Source organism: Anabas testudineus, chromosome 18 (genome assembly GCF_900324465.2).
Source record: "Anabas testudineus chromosome 18, fAnaTes1.2, whole genome shotgun sequence".
In the NCBI taxonomy this organism is placed as follows: domain Eukaryota; kingdom Metazoa; phylum Chordata; class Actinopteri; order Anabantiformes; family Anabantidae; genus Anabas; species Anabas testudineus.
Window position 1 is genome coordinate 2,585,466 of NC_046627.1, and position 25,758 is coordinate 2,611,223.

A 25,758-nucleotide genomic window follows, 5' to 3' on the forward strand; every position below is an offset into this window, starting at 1 on the left:
GATCAGACTGAGCAGACTGGAAACAGCCAGCAGGTGGCATCATATTATCTCGGCAGTAACATGTAACAGTAGCATGTTACTGAATCTGAGTCACTGAACCCAAGGTCCATACGAGGCAGGAAGCAGAGACTCACAGAAACTGTCCACTGCTCCTTCACCAACTGCAGCCCCACAAACCTTATGCAGGTTTTACAATAGCAACAAAAGAAAGTGTGAAAGTGTAAAATGTTGTGTTGCTGGTTTCATTCTGGCTCCTGACGTCATCACACTGTGAAGACTTGAACGTTCTTCTTCCAGAGACCTATTTTTAAGATCTGCTGTTACTCTGTGACTGAGCAGTGGATCAGTCCACAGCCGTACACACTAACAGACTGCCGTAGATGACCTGCACCATATCCAAGAGGAACTGTGGACCATTGGTTCCTACAGAACTGCTTCAGATCAGCCATATTCTGAGGAGGTTTGGTGTGAATGTCTCTCTTCATGTGACTCCACAGCATCTCTAGTGGGTTGAGGTCTGGACTCTGTCTGAGAAGCCATTCTGTAGTAGATTTACTTCAGTGTTTATGGTCAATGTCTTTATGTTTGTTGGATGCTGTAAGTACATTTATTATCTTATTATCTAATTATCAGTAAGTAAAACTGTGCTGGAGCCAATTCCAGCTGCCATTGGGTGATTGGTGGGGGACACCCTGGACAGGTCAGCAGTCTATCACAGGAGCTACTGGAGGCATGTGTGTGTTAATACAAACTAAATAAGCTCTATTCTGCCATCTGCTGGAGAGGAAACACACTGACTAGTTAGCTACAATGAGGAAGGAAGTGGGAACTGCTGCGACCAAACTCAGTGTAGATGTTTTGTAAAGTCATACAATGGATCAAGCAGCTCTGCAGTGTCTGCTCTGTGAGTACAATCTGTATAAATTCTATATCTATAGCTGAGTTTAGAGAAGTGGTGTTGAGATTCAGTGTAAACTGACTAAATTAAAAGCTGAAAGTATCTAAAATGAAATGAGATTTAGAATAAAATGACAGAGTTCAGCATCATGACAACACACAGCAAAGAGAAGTCTACAGAATAACGTGAAACACAGGAAGAAAAAAGTTTAATTCCGAAATAATTTTAAATAGGTATAAATTAAATAAAAGACGATCAATTTAAATGTATGATTTAAAACCTTTGCTGTTAATCTGTAAAATCCATTCTCGTTAGTGTGGGGATAATAAACATTTTTAGGAAGAGCCACATGTGAGACATATTTTAATTGTGAGTAACTACATTTTTATTTATTATAGTTAATTGAGCGTGATTTTTTAAATAAAACTACAAAACTAATGAAATCAACACAAATTGTTTCATTTATTTAACAGCAACATGTCAGACTTGTCTTGTGTTAACATTTCATACCAATATTTGTTTAAAATAATAAAATAAATATGAACTTATTGTTTTTATTTTTCCTCCCTGTCTAAATATCACTTTTCATTTACCTACTCTCAAACAAACATTATATATTACTAGAGACGTTCAAAGCCACACAGATGTGTCAATATCTTATCAATATGGACTAAAAGCAGATGCAGCAGATAAACTCATCGTCACCCACGTTCAGAAGCTTCATCATATCAGTTATTACATTAATATCAACAATTGTGTAACATAATTAGCAAACTCTTTTTTACTGAGAAGGGCATCTGTTATTTGAATCAGTGTGCTCTGTAAACTGTAATTTCAGTCTTTCAGATACATAATTACATTTTTCTGTACGTAAATACTTATATAATTTGCAATATACTGCAACATTCAGGAGACAATTTGGATCATTGTTTCTCTCATAACTGCTTTATCTCAGAGAGATTCTTAGGACGTCTGCTGTGAACGTCTCTCTTCATGTCATTAAACAACATCTCTGTTGGGTTGAGGTCTGGAATCAGACTCAAAATGGTGGATTTTATGTCTCTGAAGTCATTCTGCAGTAGATTTACTCTGATGATTAGAATCATTGTCCTGATGCTTCACTCAGCTTCTACTGAGCTTCAGTTTGCAGCCTGATATTTTCCTGTATCCTGAAATCAAACGTCACTATTTGTCTTTGTGTTCATGTAGTCGTGACCTCACTACTGTTCTGCACAACTAACCAAGGTCAGTAAACTTCTCATCTGATCATCTACAGCTGTTAAATGAGAATCCTGTTTCTGAAGAAGGAATCAGCAATGAGCAGATAATAAATTAGTACTTAATGAGTAGTTCCTGATTAACTCCAGTTCAGTATAGTAGATAATGATCTAGAGAACAGACTGAGATACACAAGATTATTAACAAAATATTAATATAAAATACTTGGTATTGTTGATTTCTCAAATGCACTAAAATCTTTAACAGCTCGTCTGACTGTGAGTCCCAGAAGATCTCAGCTGTTTAAATTTGAGTTTGTGTCTCTGAGCTGTGAGGAGGACGACAGCTCTGCTGGATGGACACTGAGGAGGAACACAACCACAGACACCAGAGCTGAATGTAAAGAGTGGGGAGAACCTGCTGGTTCTTCTTGTAATATCACTAATGTTTATCCATCGGACAGTGGAGTTTACTGGTGTGAGTCCAGAGAGGGATCAACCAGTAGCATCATCAACATCACTGTCTCTGGTAAGATCAGACTGTGGAGTTAGTGTTGATGAGTCTGTGTGGAAATGGATGAAATGCTGTAGTTTGTCTCTGTGTTGAGGTGGATCAGTGATCCTGCAGAGTCCTGTCCTCCCTGTGATGGAGGGACATGATGTCACTCTGCACTGTCAAACAAAGAGCCCTCCCTCCAAGCTCCCAGCTGATTTCTATAAAGAACATTCTTCATTTTCTGTGTTCATTGTGTGAACAAAGTTTTATTATTGTTTTTGGTTCATATTAGGGAAACCCGCCACCACCACCACCACCACCACCACCACCACAACACCCCGTACTTCTCATTCCTCCTCCTCTTTTCCTGGTTCTTCCATTTCTCCCTCTTCTGGTTCATCTCCATCCTCTACCCCTGGTTCTCCTTCCTCCCCCTCTTCTGCTGGTTCCTCCTCCTCCCCTCATCTTCTCTTTGTGTTGGTGTCTGTTGGATCTGCCTGTTTTCTGGTTCTTCTGATGTCACTGGTTCTACTGTGGAAACAGGTTCAGAGGAAAACTAAAGGTGAAAACATGACTTATTTCACAAACAGGTCCCATTTTTAATATTCTTTCATTTACTTATTTTATTTATTTTGGTCTGATTTCTGCTGATGTAGGTTTCACAGTTTGTTTTACTTGTACACATCTTTGCAGGGTTACATGTTCATATGTTATATTCTTTTTTGTAAATAATTCATCATTTTTCATATTTATCATTTTTGTTTTTTGCAGCTGATGAATTTAAAGTTGGAGAAGATGACGTCACGTACAGTGATGTCAACATATTAAGGAAAAAACGTCAGTCAATCAAACAAGACACAGGTAGAGTACAGTTTTTAAAAATACTGTTTATTGAACTGAGTCCAGCTTCTCTGAGCTTTGTCTGTTCATGGTAACAGGTTAAAAAAGCAGGATATAATTTGTGTGATTTCTCGTTTGTATAATTGGGTCCCTTCACCTAGGTTTGACTGGTGAAAATTAAACTGGGTTAGAGGTGATATTTATGCAGAAATAGACAGAAAAGACAATTTTGATGAACAAACGTACTTTTCTGCATCTCAAACCAGCCTTTAATAGATAAATAAATAATAAATAACACCTCTGCAGAAACTTCCTCTTTTAGGTTTAACTTATCTACAATGTGAAGCTGGTTTGGTTTCTCGCCACAGCAGCTTCTGCTTTAGCTCATGACACATTTTAGGAGAATGAAGAAACTGTGCAGTTCTCTGTTTATAATAAATAACAGTGATGTGTCGTAACACACTGAAGACGTGTTAATCTGTGAAAAATCAAACTCTGCAATAAACAATTTTTATACTTGTGGATGAAGCAACACTGCTGCTATTATGCAGTGTCAGCATTTTCCGTGTAGTACTGGTCTGTGTTGTAGTATTTGTGGTAACGTTGGTCTTTTATTTTTATTTTGCAGAGAGAGGTTCAGCTGCAGTTTACTCAGCAGTGAAAACAGGAGACGTCACATATGGAGACATAGTCATCAAACCAAAGAAGAAGAGAGGTACGAATTCTGGTCAGAGGCAGACTGAAGCTTCCAGAAGTCGCTTCTTAGTCAATGTTCCTGTAACTAAATGTAGACGTTCACATGACTTCTGTATTTAGGAGGTTACTCTGTATAGAACGGATAGATAACACCACACTCTGCAGTTTTAGTGGAAGCAGAAGTTTGTCTGACTGTGCAACTGGCTTTGCTGACTCCACTCTTGGTCTTACAAACACTTCCTGTTGGAAGAAGAAGAACTCAGACATGTGTCAGACATCTTTGTCTCCAACAGCGTCTCATGTTGTTTGAACTGTGTGTTTGTGTTCAGAGCTTCAACCTGAACCAGACGTGGTCTACTCCTCATTGAACAAAACCCTCCCACCTTCAGACCTTCAGTCCAACCACTGAAGACGACCTGCTGACCTTTAACTGGTCCACACAACTCCTCACATATGAAGTAAAGTATTAAATGAGTGTATTAGCTTAGTTTATTTATTTCCAAGCTTAATCAGCTCCCTCTGTTTTTCATGATGTCCATCAGATGACAAGTTGATTTATTTTATTCTAATGGTCACATGTTAAATATCATTAATATGACTGTAAGTCTTATTGTGTTAGTATCCAGGACCTGGTTTCTAAGTAATATTAATAAATGTAGATTTATTTTATTCTAACGGTCACATGTTAAATATCATTAATATGACTGTAAGTCTTATTGTGTTAGTATCCAGGACCTGGTTTCTAAGTAATATTAATAAATGTTGATTTATTTTATTCTAATGGTCACATGTTAAATATCATTAATATGACTGTAAGTCTTATTGTGTTAGTATCCAGGACCTGGTTTCTAAGTAATATTAATAAATGTTGATTTATTTTATTCTAATGGTCACATGTTAAATATCATTAATATGACTGTAAGTCTTATTGTGTTAGTATCCAGGACCTGGTATCTCAGTAATATTAATAAATGTTGATCTCAGTGGTCGATTCTGTCGAGTGGTTCTGTCGGTTTAACGAGTTGACGTGTTTCAAATTGGTTGTGGCTGACCGATCACAGATCGCCATCATTCGGAGGCGGTGACTGCACAGAAGAGACAAAGTGTCTTTACGAGTTTTCAAACTTTAATCAGCGAAGTATCGAGAAGCTGCAGTTGGAGTAAAGTGAAGTGGATTCTCGCTCGGTTCAGAAGCTGTTTGAACATCACACACTCAAGGTCGTGAAACGGTTTTCACAGGAAACTCTAACATCACACTTCAGACTTCTAACATTTAGTTCTTTGTAAACAAGCTGCAGCACTGATGTTAGTGATAAACTGAAGAGTTGTGAATGAACTAAAAACTGAAGACTTTAATTCAGCTGCTGATTCATTACAACAGTAATAATCACAGCCTGGAGTTGTTTAATCACAACGTTATTCATTTTCCATTAAACTAACAGGACAGGAAAGATGCAGTAACTGTGTTAATATCATGAATGTTCAGTTCAGGAACATCTGGTTTACAAATCATAAAGTTTTACAGTAGATGAATCAACAAAAACTCTGAAAGCTGCTTTGAAACTAGTGACTTATTAATATAGTTTAGTGTTTTTCACTTTGCTGCTGCTGAAAACACTAAGTTCAGATTAAGAAGAACATGTTAGTTTAGTTTTATAAGTTAATGTTAAATACAAACGTGTTACTTCCTTGTTCTCTCTACTTCTACCAGTGTGTACTCAGTATGTACAAAATATTCACACCAGCTTTAAGGTGTGATACAAAGTGTTGAAAACAGAGCAGCTGCACTTGGTGTCAGATGGTTTTATATACCACAGATTTCAGTCCTGAGGAGCTGGTTACTGCAGATCAGGTTTGTTAATGTAGAAATTCATGTCAAAGTGAATCAGAACATCATGTGCTTAAAAACAAAGACATGAAAAAGCAAATGAGTCTTTGACTTTCATTAAAACTCAAAGATGAATAAAATCAAACCAGTCGTAAGAGGAGATCCTGACTAGAACATTTATTACTGTCCTGTAACAACTCTGGTTTATTATTAGCCTTATTCTCATAAAGAGGTGAAGTTACTCTGAGGTGCTGGTGTCTCTGGCTGGTTGGATGAAGGTGCAGTGTGGACGAGTCCATTTTTAAAACTTACTTGAAGACTTATTTTTATTCCCTGGCTTTTAATTCAGCATGAAGACTCTGTGTTTGTTCCTTTGTTTTATTCTTTTGTTTTTATTGTCATCTTATTTATTATTCATTGTTTTAAGTATCGTCTTAATTGCTTGTTTTTCTTTTGACTAGCCGTGTACAGCACTTTGGTTTTTAAAGGGCTTTATAAATAAAGTTGAGTTGAGTGTGGACGAGGGACCAGGACCTTTCTCTGCAGAGGCAGGACAGTGAGTCCTGGGGGCCTCAGATAGATCATATGAATATTACAGTAGTCGAAGGAAGCAGGACAGTTTAACTGTGAACACATTAGTTAGTGCAGGGAGTGTGTCTTCATGGTGGAGACGAGTCTGGGTTGTTGAGAAGTGGTGTCTGCAGAGTCAGAGCTGAGAACTGGCTGAGGTGGAAGTGGTGAAGGTGAGAGCACACAAAATGGCCGATCCCAGTGAGTCGCTATCTGCCACGTGGTAACTTGAGGTGAGTGAGAGACAGAGAGAGGAAAACGTGTGAGCAGCTTGTACTTCACCAGTAAACAGTTGTTATATAGACTGTTACAGCAGAAACACAAAACACTAAATCACAGACAGACACACTTAGAAAGCCAGTGAGGGGCAGGAAGAGGGTCAGGAGGCAGAGCAGAGTCAGAACCAGATCATCTGGACTGGATGGAAGCTGGAGAGTCTGAACAGGAGCAAAACAACCGAGTGAACAGGTCAGTGAACGAGTTCAGAAAAGCTGAGAACAAGGAGCTGATTAGCTGGAAGAAAGCAAAGCAGCAGGAGAGTTTTCAGGAACTGTGACAACAGGGAGGCAAAAGAGTAAGACCAGGAAGTCATGAGAGAAATAAGTCAAATCAGAAACAGTGTTTTAAACTCCTTATTGGACCAGAAGCTCTTTCAGACCACGTAGGTACAAGAAGAGTCTGAACCTGGATCTGTATGTTCCCAACACCAACTCATAAAAACTAACATTACTGCTCCACTGGTGGTGATGATGTGCTGCCACCTGCTGGTTGACACCTGTCCACAGGTAACAGACGTCTCAGTGTATGAGCTTCATGTTTTTAGTTTTGAGTCATAACAATGTTGGAAACTGAGGAATGACTGGGTGCATCCGAGCGTCTGGGGTTCAGGTTTACAGTACCTCACTGTATTTATACAAGACGAGGTGAAAACCACAGACTAGAGCCTGCAGTCTGCACAGAGGAAGAAGGTGGGTTTGACTTAATGTCACTGACAGAACATGAAAGAAGCAAATCACATGTCACAGAACAGGAAAATGGAGGAAACGTCTCTACAGCGTCTCTGTAAGTTCAACTCTTATAATTAGAACTGGATGAAGTAGAGGTTCACTTTAAAAAGTAAAAACACATGTGGACAAGACTCAATACTCTTAATAATACTGTGGTCTTAGTGGAGTACCTGGACTGTAGGTACATTTACAACATGGACGTCAAATAGAATAAAGAATTTGATTTAGTACTGTTTTTAAACTACAGTACTAAACACTAAAGTACTACAGTTCTACTTGAGTACTGAGTTTGTGTATTTCTACCTCTGACAGCTTGAAGGTCTTTACAGTAGCTGTGATTTTGTTCTCAGCCTTTATAGGAGTGTTTAGGATTACTCGACTTCCTGGGTTCTTTACAGTGAATCATGAGTATGATTGTTCCAACTACTGAGAACTGATGTTTTCTGTCGGAGTTTTTCATGTTTTGTTTTTCTTGTATGTGAAACTCAAACTAACCTGACTCCTGTTTCTCTGTAGTCGTGATCTCACTGCTGTGCTGCACAACAAATCAAGGTCAGTGAACCTCTTTTATCACTCTGCAAGTTTAAGTACTTCTCTCATGTCCTGTAGAAAAAAAATGGGATAATTCAAAGACATTGAATGTTGAATGTATGAGAGCTTGCTTAGTGTGATGTTGGTACGAACACTCAAAGAGTCACTGATTTAATTTTCTATAAAAATACTTAAAGATGATTTGTGAAACACACTGATGGATATTTATAGATTTTACATCCTTTGCTGCAGTTCGTCTGACTGTGAGTCCCAGCAGATCTCAGCTGTTTGAAGGAGAATCTGTGTCTCTGAGCTGTGAGGAGGACGACAGCTCTGCTGGATGGACACTGAGGAGGAACACAACGAGAGAAAACAGGACTCAGTGTGGAGATGGGTGGGGAAAACAAGCTGGTTCTTCTTGTAACATCAGCTACATCTTCCCATGGGACAGTGGAGTTTACTGGTGTGAGTCCAGAGAGGGATCAACCAGTAGCATCATCAACATCACTGTCTCTGGTAAGATCAGACTGTGGAGTTAGTGTTGATGAGTCTGTGTGGAAATGGATGAAATGCTGTAGTTTGTCTCTGTGTTGAGGTGGATCAGTGATCCTGCAGAGTCCTGTCCTCCCTGTGATGGAGGGACATGATGTCACTCTGCACTGTCAAACAAAGAGCCCTCCCTCCAATTCTACATTCTCTCTACAGGGAAACCTACAACTTCACCTGCAACCACATCCTCCCCCACCACTAAAGTTCCAACCCATACACAATCCTCACCCCTTTCCCACCCAGGTGAGTTAGTGTGTGTGTGTGTGTGTGTGTGTGGATCAGAGTTGAAGCTGCTTCCTGGTTGTTGTGAGAGTGAAACATCACAGATCAGATGTTGTTGTGTTAGAACAGCTTTATTCTCATAAAGAGGTGAAGTTACTCTGAGGTGCTGGTGTCTCTGCCTGGTTCTCTGAAGGTGTTGTGGGGACGCAGGACCAGGATCTTTCTCTGCAGAGGCAGGACAGTGAGTCCTGGGGGCCTCAGATAGATAATGTTAAAATGACAAAAGCCAAAGGAAGCAGGAAAGTTTTTTTTTACACATTAGTTAGTGCAGGAAGTGTGTCTTCATGGTGGAGACCAGTCTGGGTTGTTGAGAAGTGGTGTCTGCAGAATCAGAGCTGAGAACTGGCTGAGGTGGAAGTGGTGAAGGTGAGAGCACACAAAATGGCGGATCCCAGTGAATCGCTATCTGCCACGTGGTAACTTGAGGTGAGTGAAAGACTGAGAGAGGAAAACGTGTGAGCAGTTTGAACTTCCCCAGTAAACAGTTGTTCTATAGACTGTTACAGCAGAAACACAAAACACTAAATAATAAATATAATAATAATAATACATTTATTTATACTTTTCTAAACATATGTTACAAAGTGCTTCCCAAAAGAGACAAAAACACATGTAGCCCAACAAGATCAAACTCAAGTCAAGAAGTTTTAATCAAGTCAAGAAGCTTTAATCAAGTCAAGAAGCTTTATTGTCATTCCAACCACATATAGCTGAAGCAGTACATAGTGAAATGAGACAACGTTTCTCCAGAACCATGGTGCTACATAAAACGGCAACAAGACAGAACATGGAGCTGAGGACTGTTAAGTTGTCCTAGCAAAACACATAAAGTGCATCCTGTGCAACCTAGTGCAAACAGTGCAAGAACACAAAGAAAAAGTGCAGACAGACATCTGAAGACAGAAAACAGAACAAAACACAAAACAGCAGCGACCAGTAGCGGAAATGAATACAATTAACAACTGAAAGATGGAAACATGTCAAATCTAGCGAGTGTGTGTGCTCAGTTCAGTTTGTTGTGTGTGTGTTGAGGAGCCTGATGGCTTGGGGGAAGAAACTGTTCAAAAGTCTGGTTGTGAGGGCCGAATGCTCCGGAACCTCTTCCCTGATGGCAGAAGTGTGAAGATTGGGTGTGAGGGGTGGGTGGGGTCGTCCACAATGCAGGTAGCCTTGCGGATGCAGCGTGTGGTGTAAATGTCCGTGATGGAGGGGAGAGAGACTCCAATGATCTTCTCAGCTGTCCTCACTATCCGCTGTAGGGCCTTGCGATCCGAAACGGTGCAGTTCCCAAACCAGGCAGTGATGCAGCCGCTCAGGATGCTCTCAATGGTTCCCCTGTAAAATGTAGTCAAGATGGGGGGCGGCAGATGGGCTTTCCTCAGCTTCCTCAGGAAGTAGAGACGCTGCTGGGCCTTTTTGCTGATGGAGCGGGTGTTGAGTGACCAGGTGAGGTTCTCCTCCAGATGAACACCAAGAAATTTGGTGCAAGCACAAGACAAACAGTGGAGAGGAAAAACTCCGCCTAGAGGAAGAAACCTCCAGCAGAACCAGGCTCAAGTTAAACGGCCATCTGCCTCCACTGGTTGGGGTGCAGGAAACAGTTATACAAACAAAACAGTAATACAAAACACAACTTACAACAACTACAGCATTGGTCCTTAGGAAGACCTGTTCCAACGTAAAGACATGGTAATCTAATGGAGAGTCCTCCCAAGGACAGATTTGTTTTAGTTTAAAGAAAATCAGAAAAGGCTCAACGGTAGAGGTATGTTAGGAGAGATTTAAAAGATGTTACTGAGTCAGCTGATCATATTTCCTCGGTTAAGTTGTTCCAGAGTTTAGGGGCTCTAACTGTAAAGGCTCTGTCACCTCTAGTTGTCATTCTGACATCGGGGACATATAGAAGATTTCTACCAGAGGATCTCAGGCTCATTCAGGCTCATAAGGCTTTAAAAGCTGGGATAAATAGCTGGGAGAAAGACCATGCAGAGCTTTAAAAGTTATTAATAAAATCTTAAAATCAATCCTAAAACATACTGGCAGCCAGTGTAAGGAAGCTAATACAGGAGTGATGTGATCGTATTTTCTTTTTCTAGTTAAGAGTCTTGCAGCTGAGTTCTGAACAATCTGGAGCCGATTAATAGATTTCTGGCTGAGACAGGTGAACAGACTGTTGCAATAGTCAAGGCGTAAGGAAATAAATGCATGTAAGATTACTTCAGTGTCATGAAAAGAAAGAATTGAACGTATTTTGGAGATATTTCTAAGATGATAAAAACATGCCTGAACAAGCTTAGAGACATGATGCTCAAAGTTACGTTTACTATCAAACCAAACACCAAGACTTTTTGCAGTGGGCTTAGAATTAGCTAAGAGAGAATCTGTGCAGGGCAGAATGTGTTTGGCTATATGTTGTGGACTGATAACAACTATTTCTGTTTTGTCAGAATTCAGCTGCATGAAATTTTGAGCCATCCAATTTTTATCTCATTTATACACTGATGTAAGGAACTCAGTCCTCTGTGGTCAGAGATTCTAAAGGGACAGTACAGTTGAGTGTCATCAGCATAGCAATGAAAAGAGGCAACGTATTTACGAATAATATGTCTTAAAGGGAGCATATACAAAGAGAACAAGATTGGCCCCAGCACTGAACCTTGTGGGACTCCGTACTTTACAGGAGAAAAGGATGACTTGAAGTACCTTCTATTTCAGCTCAGTGTTTTAGCCAGTCCAACAAAATGTGGTGGTTTACTGTATCAAAAGCAGCACTAAGATCAAGGAGGACAAGAACAAGCTTCATTGAATTATCCCCCATTTCTACAGGACAAGCAAATTACTTTACAGGATGGTTGTTATACTGTAATTGCAGGGGAGTTTGCTAAATGTAATGATAAAGTGTAATAGTTGGTGTAGGGGTAATATCACCGCCTTCCATGTGGGAGACTGGGGTTCGAATCCCAGTGGTGGTCTACCTCCAGTAGGGGGCATTAGGCAAGAACTCCTTATGCTTACCCTGCCTTCTCCTGTAAGTTGCTTTGAAAAGAAAGTCTCTTATAAATGGCTAAATGTAAATTATGTATAGACTTTATATCTTTTCCACAGTTCATCTGACTGTGAGTCCCAGCAGATCTCAGCTGTTTGAAGGAGAATCTGTGTCTCTGAGCTGTGAGGAGGACGACAGCTCTGCTGGATGGACACTGAGGAGGAACACAACCAAACAACAGATGACTCAGTGTGGAGATGGTTGGGGAGAACAAGCTGGTTCTTCCTGTAACATCAGTCACGTATTTGTATTCGACAGTGGAGTTTACTGGTGTGAGTCCAGAGAGGGATCAACCAGTAGCATCATCAACATCACTGTCTCTGGTAAGATCAGACTGTGGAGTTAGTGTTGATGAGTCTGTGTGGAAATGGATGAAATGCTGTAGTTTGTCTCTGTGTTGAGGTGGATCAGTGATCCTGCAGAGTCCTGTCCTCCCTGTGATGGAGGGACATGATGTCACTCTGCACTGTCAAACAAAGAGCCCTCCCTCCAATTCTCCATTCTCTCTACAGGCAAACCTACAACTTCACCTGCGACCACACCGTCCCCCACCACTAAAGCTCCAACCCATGCACAATCCTCACCGCCTGCCTCTTCCCACCCAGGTGAGTTACTGTGTGTGTGTGTGTGGATCAGAGTTAAAGCTGCTTCCTGGTTGTTGTAAGAGTGAAACATCACAGATCAGATGTTGTTGTGTTAGAACAGCTTTATTCTCATAAAGAGGTGAAGTTGCTCTGAGGTGCTGGTGTCTCTGGCTGGTTGTATGAAGGTGTTGTGTGGATGCAGGACCAGGATCTTTCTTGGCTCATAAGGCTTTAACAGCTGGGATAAATAGCTGGGGGAAAGGCCATGCAGAGCTTTGAAAGTTATTAATAAAATCTTAAAATTAATCCTAAAACATACTGGCAGCCAGTGTAAGGAAGCTAAGACAGGAGTGATGTGATCGTATTTTCTTTTTCTAGTTAAGAGTCTTGCAGCTGAGTTCTGAACAATCTGGAGCCGATTAATAGATTTCTGGCTGAGACAAGTGAACAGACTGTTGCAATAGTCAAGGCGTGAGGAAATAAATGCATGTAAGATTACTTCAGTGTCATGAAATGATAGAATTGAACGTATTTTGGAGATGTTTCTAAGATGATAAAAACATGCTTAGAGACATGATGCTCAAAGTTACGTTTACTATCAAACCAAACACCAAGACTTTTTGCAGTGGGCTTAGAATTAGCTAAGAGAGAATCTGTGCAGGGCAGAATGTGTCTGGCTACACGCTGTGGACTGATAACAACTATTTCTGTTTTGTCAGAATTCAGATGCAGGAAATTTTGAGCCATCCAATTTTTATCTCATTTATACACTGATGTAAGGAACTCAGTCCTCTGTGGTCAGAGATTCTAAAGGGACAGTACAGTTGAGTGTCATCAGCATAGCAATGAAAAGAGGCAAAGTATTAACGAATAATATGTCCTAAAGGGAGCATATACGAAGAGAACAAGATTGGCCCCAGCACTGAACCTTGTGGGACTCCGTACTTTACAGGAGAAAAGGATGACTTGAAGTACCTTCTATTTCAGCCCAGTGTTTTAGCCAGTCCAACAAAATGTGGTGGTTTACTGTATCAAAAGCAGCACTAAGATCAAGGAGGACAAGAACAAGCTTCATTGAATTATCCCCCATTTCTACAGGACAAGCAAATTTACTTTACAGGATGGTTGTTATACCGTGATTGCATGGGAGTTTGCCAAATGTAATGATAAAGTGTAATAGTTGGTGTAGGGGTAATATCACCGCCTTCCATGTGAGAGACTGGGGTTCGAATCCCAGTGGTGGTCTACCTCCAGTAGGGGGCATTAGGCAAGAACTCCTTATGCTTACCCTGCCTTCTCCTGTAAGTTGCTTTGAAAAGAAAGTCTCTTATAAATGGCTAAATGTAAATTATGTATAGACTTTATATCTTTTCCACAGTTCATCTGACTGTGAGTCCCAGCAGATCTCAGCTGTTTGAAGGAGAATCTGTGTCTCTGAGCTGTGAGGAGGACGACAGCTCTGCTGGATGGACACTGAGGAGGAACACAACCAAACAACAGATGACTCAGTGTGGAGATGGTTGGGGAGAACAAGCTGGTTCTTCCTGTAACATCAGTCACATATTTGTATTCGACAGTGGAGTTTACTGGTGTGAGTCCAGAGAGGGATCAACCAGTAGCATCATCAACATCACTGTCTCTGGTAAGATCAGACTGTGGAGTTAGTGTTGATGAGTCTGTGTGGAAATGGATGAAATGCTGTAGTTTGTCTCTGTGTTGAGGTGGATCAGTGATCCTGCAGAGTCCTGTCCTCCCTGTGATGGAGGGACATGATGTCACTCTGCACTGTCAAACAAAGAGCCCTCCCTCCAATTCTCCATTCTCTCTACAGGCAAACCTACAACTTCACCTGCGACCACACCGTCCCCCACCACTAAAGTTCCAACCCATGCACAATCCTCACCGCCTGCCTCTTCCCACCCAGGTGAGTTACTGTGTGTGTGTGTGTGGATCAGAGTTAAAGCTGCTTCCTGGTTGTTGTAAGAGTGAAACATCACAGATCAGATGTTGTTGTGTTAGAACAGCTTTATTCTCATAAAGAGGTGAAGTTGCTCTGAGGTGCTGGTGTCTCTGGCTGGTTGTATGAAGGTGTTGTGTGGATGCAGGACCAGGATCTTTCTTGGCTCATAAGGCTTTAACAGCTGGGATAAATAGCTGGGGGAAAGGCCATGCAGAGCTTTGAAAGTTATTAATAAAATCTTAAAATCAATCCTAAAACTTACTGGCAGCCAGTGTAAGGAAGCTAAGACAGAAGTGATGTGATCCTATTTTCTTTTTCTAGTTAAGAGTCTTGCAGCTGAGTTCTGAACAATCTGGAGCCAATTAATAGATTTCTGGCTGAGACAAGTGAACAGACTGTTGCAATAGTCAACGGGTGAGGAAATAAATGCATGTAAGATTACTTCAGTGTCATGAAAAGAAAGAATTGAACGTATTTTGGAGATATTTCTAAGATGATAAAAACATGCCTGAACAAGCTTAGAGACATGATGCTCAAAGTTACGTTTACTATAAAACCAAACACCAAGACTTTTTGCAGTGGGCTTAGAATTAGCTAAGAGAGAATCTGTGCAGGGCAGAATGTGTCTGGCTACACGCTGTGGACTGATAACAACTATTTCTGTTTTGTCAGAATTCAGCTGCAGGAAATTTTGAGCCATCCAATTTGTATCTCATTTATACACTGATGTAAGGAACTCAGTCCTCTGTGGTCAGAGATTCTAAAGGGACAGTACAGCTGAGTGTCATCAGCATAGCAATGAAAAGAAACACAGTGTTTACAAATAACATGTCCCAAAGGGCGCATTTACAAAGAGAACAAGATTGGCCCCAGCACTGAACCTTGTGGGACTCCGTACTTTACAGGAGAAAAGGATGACTTGAAGTACCTTCTATTCCAGCCCAGTGTTTTAGCTTGTTCAACAAAATGTGGGGATCCACTGTATCAAAAGCAGCACTAAGATCAAGGAGGACAAGAACAGAGCACATACCAGCGTCAGAGGCCAACAGAATATCATTAGTTAGCTTTAGTAGGGTGGTCTCTGTACTATGGTGTTTGCGAAAACTAGATTGAAATTCGTCAAAAATGTTACAGTTGTCTGCAGCTAGAAATAAATATTTAGACACGTACTTTTCTAAAATCTTAGATATAAAGGGTAGTTTGGAGATTGGTCTGTAGTTTTCAGGGGATGAGGGATCTAGACCAGGTTTTTTCAAATAAATAAATCACAGACAGACACACTTACAAAGCTGGTGAGGGGCAGGAAGAGGGTCAGGAGGCAGAGCAGAGTCAGAACCAGATCATCTGGACTAGATGGAAGCTGGAGAGTCTAACCAGGAGCAAAACAACCATCCTGTAAAGTAATTAGAAATGAGGGATAATTCAATGAAGGTACTTGCATGGGAGTTTGCAAAATGTAATGTTTAAGTGTTAGAGCGGCTGGTTAGTGTAGTGGTACTATCACCACCTTCCATGTGGGAGACTAGGGTTTGAATCCCAGGCGTGGTCTACCTCCAGTAGGGGTCCTTAGGCAAGATCTCCTTATGCTTCCCCTGTAAGTTACTTTTAAAAGAAAGTGTCTTATAAATGGCTAAATGTAAATTATTTACAGATATATCTTTTGCTGCAGCTCGTCTGACTGTGAGTCCCAGCAGCTCTCAGCTGTTTGAAGGAGAATCTGTGTCTCTCTCTGGTAAGATCAGACTGTGGAGTTAGTGTTGATGAGTCTGTGTGGAAATGGATGAAATGCTGTAGTTTGTCTCTGTGTTGAGGTGGATCAGTGATCCTGCAGAGTCCTGTCCTCCCTGTGATGGAGGGACATGATGTCACTCTGCACTGTCAAACAAAGAGCCCTCCCTCCAATTCTACATTCTCTCTGCAGGGAAACCTACAACTTCACCTGCGACCACATCCTCCCCCACCGCTAAAGCTCCAACCCATAAACAATCCTCACCACCTGCCTCTTCCCACCCAGGTGAGTGTGAGAGAGTGTGTGTGTGTGTGTGTGTGTGTGTGTGTGTGTGTGTGTGTGTGTGTGTGTGTGTGGATCAGAGTTGAAGCTGCTTCCTGGTTGTTGATGTGAGAGTGAAACATCACAGATCAGATGTTGGTGTTGATGAGACTTTGTAGAAAACAGCTGGTATGAGTGATGGGATCAAAGTGCAATAGATAATGTCTGACAGGAGTTTGAAGAGGAAATGCATTGGATTTAACACTAATATCTGTCTTGTTGGTTCCTGATTGAGAGTTCTACATGTTCATGTACAGGATCAGATGTTGGTGTTGATGAGACTTTGTAGAAAGACTCTCTACTCTACTACTACTACCCCTACGATCCAACGGTAAAGAATACCAGAGCTAAATACTTCTCAGACCTGATCACTGCTCATCTCCACAAAAGAAAGTTTCTATTTCCGACTGTTGATAACTCAGTAAACCCAAACCCTCACAGCATTCTGGCTAAAAGAGATGAAGAGTGTGATCAGTCAGAGCTTCTATTATCCTTAACTCCTCACCAGTTAAAGTTTTCACCCCTCTGTAGAAATCACCTTAAGCCGGGTTCTTCCTATGTCCTTATCTGAGTTTCTACAAACAGTGTCAGAAAAAAACCTGGACTAGATCCCTCTTTTCCTTGAAAACTACAGACCAATCTTCAAACTACCTTTCTTATCTAAGATTTTAGAAAAGTACGTGTCTAAACAACAGCTGTCTCTGTCACAGGTCAGGAGGAAAACTTGGATTACAACATTTATTACATCCACACATTTATCTAAACAGGTGGATTCTCTCTACAGGGAAACCTGCAACCACACATCCACCTCCTGCCTTCACCTTCCTCCACCCTGTGTTCAAGCTGGTCTACCACCTGGTGGTGTTCTGTCCGCTGTTCATCTCCATTCTCTTCATGGTGGCTCTTTATCGACAAAGACCCACAGGTAACACTCTGAATCAGTCACTGACCTCACAAACACCAATCAATCAATCAATCAATCAATCAATCAATCAATCAATCAATCAATCAATCAATCAATCAATTAATCAATCAATCAGTCAATCAATCAATCAATCAATCAATCAATCAATCTCAGTGTCTCTTGATAAATCATCTCTTTTTTTTATTTTCTGACTGTAGAAAATCAGCTGCCTGTCTCCATGGTGATGACCTCACCTCCCCAAAGCTGAGCAGGGATTGGAGGATGACTATGATGATGTCACTGAACTGATTCATTGTGATCAATGTGTTCTTCTTCTTCAATGAAGCCTATATATTTGAGTTGTCTGGAAAATAAAAGTTTTTTCTTCACAACTCTAACAATGTTTCTATCATCCAGATATCTGCATCTCATTTGGTAAAACTGATTGTAGCAGATTTGAAAGTGTCTGCAGCTTTTATCATGCATATGCTCTGATATAAAAAAAAGCCATTAGGAACATGTTTACATGTTTTATAAATGTTCAAAATCACATCTGTTATTTGATTCAATTCAATTTTATTTCTATAATATAAAATCACAACAGAAGAAAAGCAGGCAACAAAAACAACAACAAGCAGCAAGAACATTGGACAGGTCAACTGGATTCTGGAGATGTACAGCTCCAGGCCGAGGATACCTGCAGAAAAGTACAGAGAGAGGGAGACAGAGAGGAGGAAACACAACTACAGGAGAGAGAAGACACAAAGTTAATGACATGAAATGGTAGAATTTGAATGGATAGAGGAGAAAGGAGAGAGGAGAGGAGCTCAGTTTATCAGTAGAGGTCCCCCAGCAGACTAACCTATATCAGCATAACTAAGAGATGGTTCAGAGTCACCTGATCCATCTCTAACTATAAGCTTTATAAAAAAGGAAAGTTTTAAGTCTAGTCTTAAATGTAGAGAGGGTGTCTGCCTCCAGAACCTGAACTGGGAGCTGGTTCCACAGGAGAGGGGCTTGGTAGCTAAAGGCTCTGCCTCCCATTCTACATTTGGAAACTCTAGGAACCACAAGTAAACCTGCAGTCTGAGAACGTAGAGTTCTGCTTGGAAGATATGGAACTATGAGGTCTTTAAGATAAGATGGAGCCTGATTATTAAGGGATTTATAAGTGAGGAGAAGAATTTTAAATTCAATTCTGGATTTAACAGGGAGCCAATGGAGAGAAGCTAAAGTTGGAGAAATATGATCTCTGTTGCTAATAAGTCTTTAAAACAGTGGTGAAGTTAGAGCAAGATGTAGACGACAGGATCAGAAGGTGTCAGAATGTGTGTTACAGATGTTTCCAAAAATTCTTGGATTTAGCATCATAGACATGTTTAGGACGAACCAGGAATCAAACCATCCGTCCTGGACTTCTCCACCCACAGACACCCCTTTGGGAGTTTTCTAGTTTTTGTGGTGTCACTTCACGGCCAATTCCTACTGAATCACTGTCAGAGGATCACACTGAGCAGACTGGAAACAGCCAGCAGGTGGCATCATATTATCTCTGCAGTAACATGTAACAGTAGCATGTTACTGAATCTGAGTCACTGAACCCAAGGTCCATACGAGGCAGGAAGCAGAGACTCACAGAAACTGTCCACTGCTCCTTCACCAACTGCAGCCCCACAAACCTTATGCAGGTTTTACAATAGCAACAACAGAAAGTGTGAAAGTGTAAAATGTTGTGTTGCTGGTTTCATTCTGGCTCCTGACATCATCACACTGTGAAGACTTGAACGTTCTTCTTCCAGAGACCTATTTTCAAGACCTGCTGTGACTCTGTGACTGAGCAGTGGATCAGTCCACAGCCGTACACACTAACAGACTGCCGTAGACGACCTGCACCATATCCAAGAGGAACTGTGGACCATTGGTTCCTACAGAACTGCTTCAGATCAGCCATATTCTGAGGAGGTTTGGTGTGAATGTCTCTCTTCATGTGACTCCACAGCATCTCTAGTGGGTTGAGGTCTGGACTCTGTCTGAGAAGCCATTCTGTAGTAGATTTACTTCAGTGTTTATGGTCAATGTCTTTATGTTTGTTGGATGCTGTAAGTACATTTATTATCTTATTATCTAATTATCAGTAAGTAAAACTGTGCTGGAGCCAATTCCAGCTGCCATTGGGTGATTGGTGGGGTACACCCTGGACAGGTCAGCAGTCTATCACAGGAGCTACTGGAGGCCTGTGTGTGCTAATATAAACTAAATAAGCTCTATTCTGCCATCTCCTGGAGAGGAAACACACTGACTAGTTAGCTACAATGAGGAAGGAAGTGGGAACTGCTGCTACAAAAACTCAGTGTAGATGTTTTGTAAAGTCATGAAATGGATCAAGCAGCTCTGCAGTGTCTGCTCTGTAAGTACAATCTGTATAATTTCTATATCTACAGCTGAGTTTAGAGAAGTGGTGTTGAGATTCAGTGTAAACTGACTAAATTAAAAGCTAAAGGTATCTAAAATGAAATGAGATTTAAAATGACAGAGTTCAGCATCATGACAACACGCAGCAAAGAGAAGTCTACAGAACAACATGTGAAACACAGGAAGAAGTCATTCTGCAGTAGATTTACTCTGATGATTAGGATCATTGTCCTGATGCTTCACTCAGCTTCTACTGAGCTTCAGCTTGCAGCCTGATATTTTCCTGTATCTTGAAATCAAACGTCACTATTTGTCTTTGTGTTCATGTAGTCGTGACCTCACTACTGTTCTGCACAACTAACCAAGGTCAGTAAACTTCTCATCTGATCATCTACAGCTGTTAAATGAGAATCCTGTTTCTGAAGAATGAGTATTATTATTAGTACTTGCTCTGTGACTTTCTTTTCTTTTGCACATTTGCTTCATTTAAATCATTCAGATAATCGAACTAATTTTAATATTACACAAAGGTAACCTGAGTAAATATAAAATGATTTTATTTACAAAGGGATAAACATCTGTCCACATCTGTCTGAAGGAGGAGGTGATGCATCTGAAACAGTCAGAAGAAAAGAAGAACATTTTGTTCATAGTTTAGTGAAATACGACACTTAGCTAAACTCAGTACAACAAGAATCTTCATCTTTTACTGACTTGTGACAACAGATAAAACATTTGTTGTTAGTTTGTATTGTTGATTTTAAAAATGCACTAAAATCCTCAACAGCTCGTCTGACTGTGAGTCCCAGCAGATCTCAGCTGTTTGAAGGAGAATCTGTGTCTCTGAGCTGTGAGGAGGACGACAGCTCTGCTGGATGGACGGTAAAGAGGAACATAAACAAACAAGTCTCTCAGTGTGGAAAACCGTGGGGAAAACCAGCTGGTTCTTCCTGTAACCTCAGCTACATCCTCAAATATGACAGTGGAGTTTACTGGTGTGAGTCCAGAGAGGGATCAACCAGTAGCATCATCAACATCACTGTCTCTGGTAAGATCAGACTGTGGAGTTAGTGTTGATGAGTCTGTGTGGAAATGGATGAAATGCTGTAGTTTGTCTCTGTGTTGAGGTGGATCAGTGATCCTGCAGAGTCCTGTCCTCCCTGTGATGGAGGGACATGATGTCACTCTGCACTGTCAAACAAAGAGCCCTCCCTCCAAGCTCCCAGCTGATTTCTATAAAGATGGCTCCCTCATCAGGACTGAGCCTACAGGTCACATGACCATCCACCATGTTAACAAGTCTGATGAAGGCCTCTACAAGTGTCACATCAGCAGTCATGGAGAGTCTCCACCCAGCTGGATCTCTGTCACAGGTCAGGAGGAAAACTCTGAGTTCAACATTTATTACATCCACACATTCACCTGAACACGTGGATTCTCTCTACAGGGAAAACTACAACTACACCCACAATCACAACCACTTACACCACCACACCCCCTGCTTCAGAACTGACAAAACTGATCCCTTCTTCATCTTCACCTCCTGCCTCCACCTCCCTCCAGCTTGTGTTCAGACTGGTCCTCCACCTGGTGGTGTTCTGTCCGTACTTCATCTCCACTCTCCTCATGGTGTCTTTATATCGACACAGACCCACAGGTAACACTCTGAATCAGTCACTGACCTCACAAACACTAATCAATCAATCAATCAATCAATCAATCAATCAATCAATCTCAGTGTCTCTTGATACATTTTCTACTTTTTCTATTTAACATTTCTGACTGTAGAAAATCACCTGTCTGTTTCCATGGTGATGACCTCATCCACTCAGGCTGAGCAGGGATTGGATGATGACTATGATGATGTCACCACAGAGCATCACTTCTGAACTGATCCATTGTGATCAATGTGTTCTCCTTCTTCAATGAAGCTGAGTTGTTTGAGTTGTTTCTGATCATTGATCAGAAACAGTCGAGGTCTGTGTTTGTTCAGGTCTGTGTTTGTTCAGTGACTTCTATTGTTTTTCCCTCTTTTCTCAAACTGTTTTCAGCAGTAGATTAATCCACGTTCAGTTTCTAGTATTTCTAGCAGTAGGATGGTGAATGGTGGACCGACACTAAAGAAACAACGGTTTTTAAACAGATAAAACAACTGCATCAACTTCCTCTCGTTGGTTTCAGTGAACTATTTCAGCAGGTTCTGCTTTAGCTGATGTTACTGTGAATAAAGTGTAACATGAAGTTTGTTCTGTGCCTTGTGGTAAAATGTGTCGACATGTTTTAACAGAGTATGAAATGAGAATTCATAGTTCAGTTCCTTGTTTCTGAAAATAACCTCCAGCTAAATCTCCAGCAGAGAGAAAGATGTTTCCAGAGAGGGTCGTCACAGCGTCTCATCAAAACAAAGTTCCACCATAAACACTAGAATAAGTAAATTAATCACATGGTGCCTGTAACATTATTCAGTGATAACTGGCATCGGTTCATGTCCCTGTGGACACGTTCAGACTCTGCTGCATGTTCTTCCAGCTCAGTCACCGTCAGACATCTGTAACACTGGTGTCATATAAAGAATCTTTAAGACCAGAGAAAGAGAGACACTGTTAACAGAGGTAGAAGACAGAGCAGCGTGATGCAGGACAGTGTTTCATGACAAAGAGGTGATAACCACACACTCACATACACAGAGGAAGAAGGCGGGATTTACTGTCAGCAACAGAAGACTCAACAAGCTGATCACCAATAACTGTGCAGGGGAATGGAGGGAACGTCTCTACACCGTCTGCTGTGTAAGTAGAGAATCAGTGTGTTTGTGTTATTGAAGGACATGATATTAAAATAAAGTCAGTAACAGTAAAGTGTTTCAGGTGAAAACTACAAAAAGCAAAATAATATAAGAAAACAAAGAACAAACACTGAGCTAGGTTCATCGTTCTGTGACAGAAGTGTGTGTCTGGTTAGAGATGACATGTTCTCAATATAACATGACTTTTATTTCATCATCTACAGTTCATAATATCAGAAAAAGATTCAGAGAAGCAGGAGAAATTCCTGTCTCTGAACTTTGGACACTTATTACCTGTTTCTGTGAGTTGTTTTTGCCATTGAGCAGTGGTTAACTTTTGTACTTTGTCTTCGTGTTTTCTGCCTGTTTTTGTAGAGTCTGTTGACCCCCCCTCCCCGTTTAGTTCCTAATTTTTGTAGTCATCTGTGAATAACTCTGTTTCCATTTATTTCTGCCTCTTCGCTTCCACTAATTTGTGAAAGTTTGTTGATTTTCAACCTACTCTCTTAAAAAAAACTATTCTGTTAATCGCGATCATGTTCTGTGGGTAAAATTAATCTTTCATTCATGTTGTTCATGTCAATAGAAAGTCACGATTCCATCCTCCTTTCTGCCTGTCTTTCCCCTATGCCCTTATTTTGACAACTTCCTGTTTCCTCCTCCCAGTCTGATTACCTTCACTCACCTGATTGATTGTACCTGGTTTCCCCCAGACTACATATACAGACCTGCTCACCTTCCTCTGCTGACAGATAGTCTGTTCTCAAATCCTCAACACTATCTTGGGTTTCATCTGGACTGACTTACTTTGGGTTTTTCGGACTCTGCCTGCCCTGGACCCTGTCTCTTGCCTGACCCCTTGGGTCTGTGAGTTCTGCTAACTCCCCGTCATTGCCCCTGCTCACAGTACCAGACCTGGACCTGTATCTGCCAGACTCCCCTCACCAGACCTGAACCTGCTGTTGTGTGAGTGTTTTCCCCTGATCTGTTCTCTCTCTCTGTTCCTTTCCCTGCTTTAACTCTGTGTGGACCTCCTAGTGTTTTTGACCTGGACTGTCTATTCTGTTGTGGATTTTGTCTGCTGGACTTCCCTGAGCCCCTGACTGCGAATTATAGCCTGCTGGATTTATCGCTGTTCTGCCCCGGACTTTATTTGGACGTTTTCCCCATCATACTTCTGCAAACAGTTTTCACTCTCCTGGACTAATTAGACTGTTGCCAGTCGCCATTCACTGTCTCCATCTGCTCCACATGCTCTCTGTTGGTCGGCCATATTGGCCGTGACATCACACCCCCTTTCCTGTCACCTACTACTTCCGGTTCACCCAGACCTGCACCCTCAATCTGCACTGACAAGTTTCCTACAAGTATCCATCTGATTTATTCCCTGGTACCTTTTGTTGTTAATAAAAACCTTAAACTCTTCCTGTACTCTGTTTTATCTCTGGTCATGGAGTCCTTCATCCAGCCGGTGACAGGAGCTGGAAACTGCAAAAACATATTTGATATTTCTGTCAAAACACTCAGACAGGTTTAAATTTGTATTGTATTTTAATATTTGGGAGGTTTTATTAGTTTTGACGATTGAATGATCAGTAGTTCTTTATTTAAACCTCACAGTTTGTCCGACTGAGTCCCAACAGCTCACAGGTTTTTACAGAAGAATCTGTGTCTCTAAGCTGTGAGGAGGACGGCAGATCTGCTGGATGGACACTGAGGAGGAACACAACCAAAGACACCAGGACTCAGTGTGATGAATGGGGAAAACTAGTTGGTTCTTCATGTCTCTGACCTCACAAACACTAAATCAATCAATCTCAGTTGTCGCTTCAAAAATGTTCTACTTTTTCTTTTTAACATTTTCTGACTGAAGAAAATCAATATTGTTTAAATTCATTTTTAGCAGAAACTGCATCAAACCTGTAACTGAGTGAGATTATCAAGTTTCTACTTGCTGTGCATTGTTGTAAAATGTGTCAACATTCTTTAACAGAATAAAAAAAATAACTTGTCATCAACCAACTCACTGTTTCAATAAATAACCTGTTATATTATAAAACATCCTGCTCAGTAAAGGTGTTAGAAAGAAAAAAAAAAAAAAAACTGTTGCTCACTACTGAATGTCTACGAGGAAATTACATCATCTTCACAACATAACTACGTTCTTCAGTGGTGCTAACAGAAATATTTACTGTTTAAGTCACTAAGTTCTCTCAGCGTTTCACTATTTACATCCAGTCACAGGTTTCATCATTTGTCCATGTTGATTTAAAATAATCAGTGTCTTCTACTGATGTTTCATGCCATTTGTTGTAGGTCATGTTTAATTCATTCTTTTAGACGCTGCTCCTGTTGCTGATCAGTTTCTTCTTCAGAGAAATGTTGTCGTATGGTTCTGTGGGTTTAACAAGTTAATGGATGGAAAGTTGTGTCTTGTTGTGGTTTCATGTAGGCGACTGTGTGTGTGTGTGTTTAAAGAGGTTTTATTCTTTAATCAGTTAAGAAGATTCAGATTCGTCTGTGTCTCATAATCTAGCCACAGGGGTTGCAAGCCAGTGACTTCTGTGCCGGTCCCAAGCCCGGATAAATAGAGAGGGTTGCGTCAGGAAGGGCATCCGGTGTAAAAATTGCCAAAATAACCATGCGAATCATCCACAAGACTTTCATACCGGATCGGTCGAGGCCAGGGTTAACAACGACCGCCACCGATGCTGTTAACCTACAGGGTGCCGGTGGAAATTTGACTGCTGTTGGTCGAAGAAAGAGGGGAGACAGAAGGGTTCGTGGTCAGAGAGAAAAGGGAAAAGGCAGGAGCATAGGTTTGAGAATAGGGACTCTTAATGTGGGCACTATTACAGGGAAAGGCAGAGAGCTGACAGACATGATGGAGAGAAGGAAGGTAGATGTTCTGTGTGTGCAGGAGACAAGGTGGAAGGGCAGCAAGACACGTAGTATCGGAGGAGGATACAAACTGTTCTACCATGGTGTGGATAGGAAGAGAAACGGGGTAAGAGTGATCCTGAAGGGGGAGTTTGTAAACAGTGTTCTAGAGGTGAAAAGAGTCTCAGACAGGGTGATGAGCATAAAGCTAGAAATTGAAGGG

General features: G+C 41.1%; 1 protein-coding gene across 5 annotated transcripts; it reads left to right on the forward strand.

The window, feature by feature from the left end:
* Positions 1-58: 58 nt before the first annotated feature.
* LOC113155764 (putative protein TPRXL) lies at positions 59-17,847 on the forward strand. Of its 5 annotated transcripts, none has more exons than XM_033326671.1 (10): positions 59-904; positions 2,108-2,143; positions 8,336-8,599; positions 12,473-12,565; positions 13,923-14,186; positions 14,376-14,468; positions 16,174-16,236; positions 16,426-16,518; positions 17,322-17,479; positions 17,677-17,847. In XM_033326671.1, the coding sequence occupies exons 1-10, from the start codon at positions 874-876 to the stop codon at positions 17,701-17,703; spliced, it is 1,122 nt and encodes a 373-aa protein (XP_033182562.1). In that variant the 5' UTR covers positions 59-873; the 3' UTR covers positions 17,704-17,847. The 5 variants fall into 5 exon arrangements, with proteins under 5 accessions (XP_033182562.1, XP_033182561.1, XP_033182565.1 ...); XM_033326670.1 differs by having other exon boundaries at positions 17,339-17,479; XM_033326674.1 differs by lacking the exons at positions 16,174-16,236; positions 16,426-16,518.
* Positions 17,848-25,758: the final 7,911 nt, after the last annotated feature.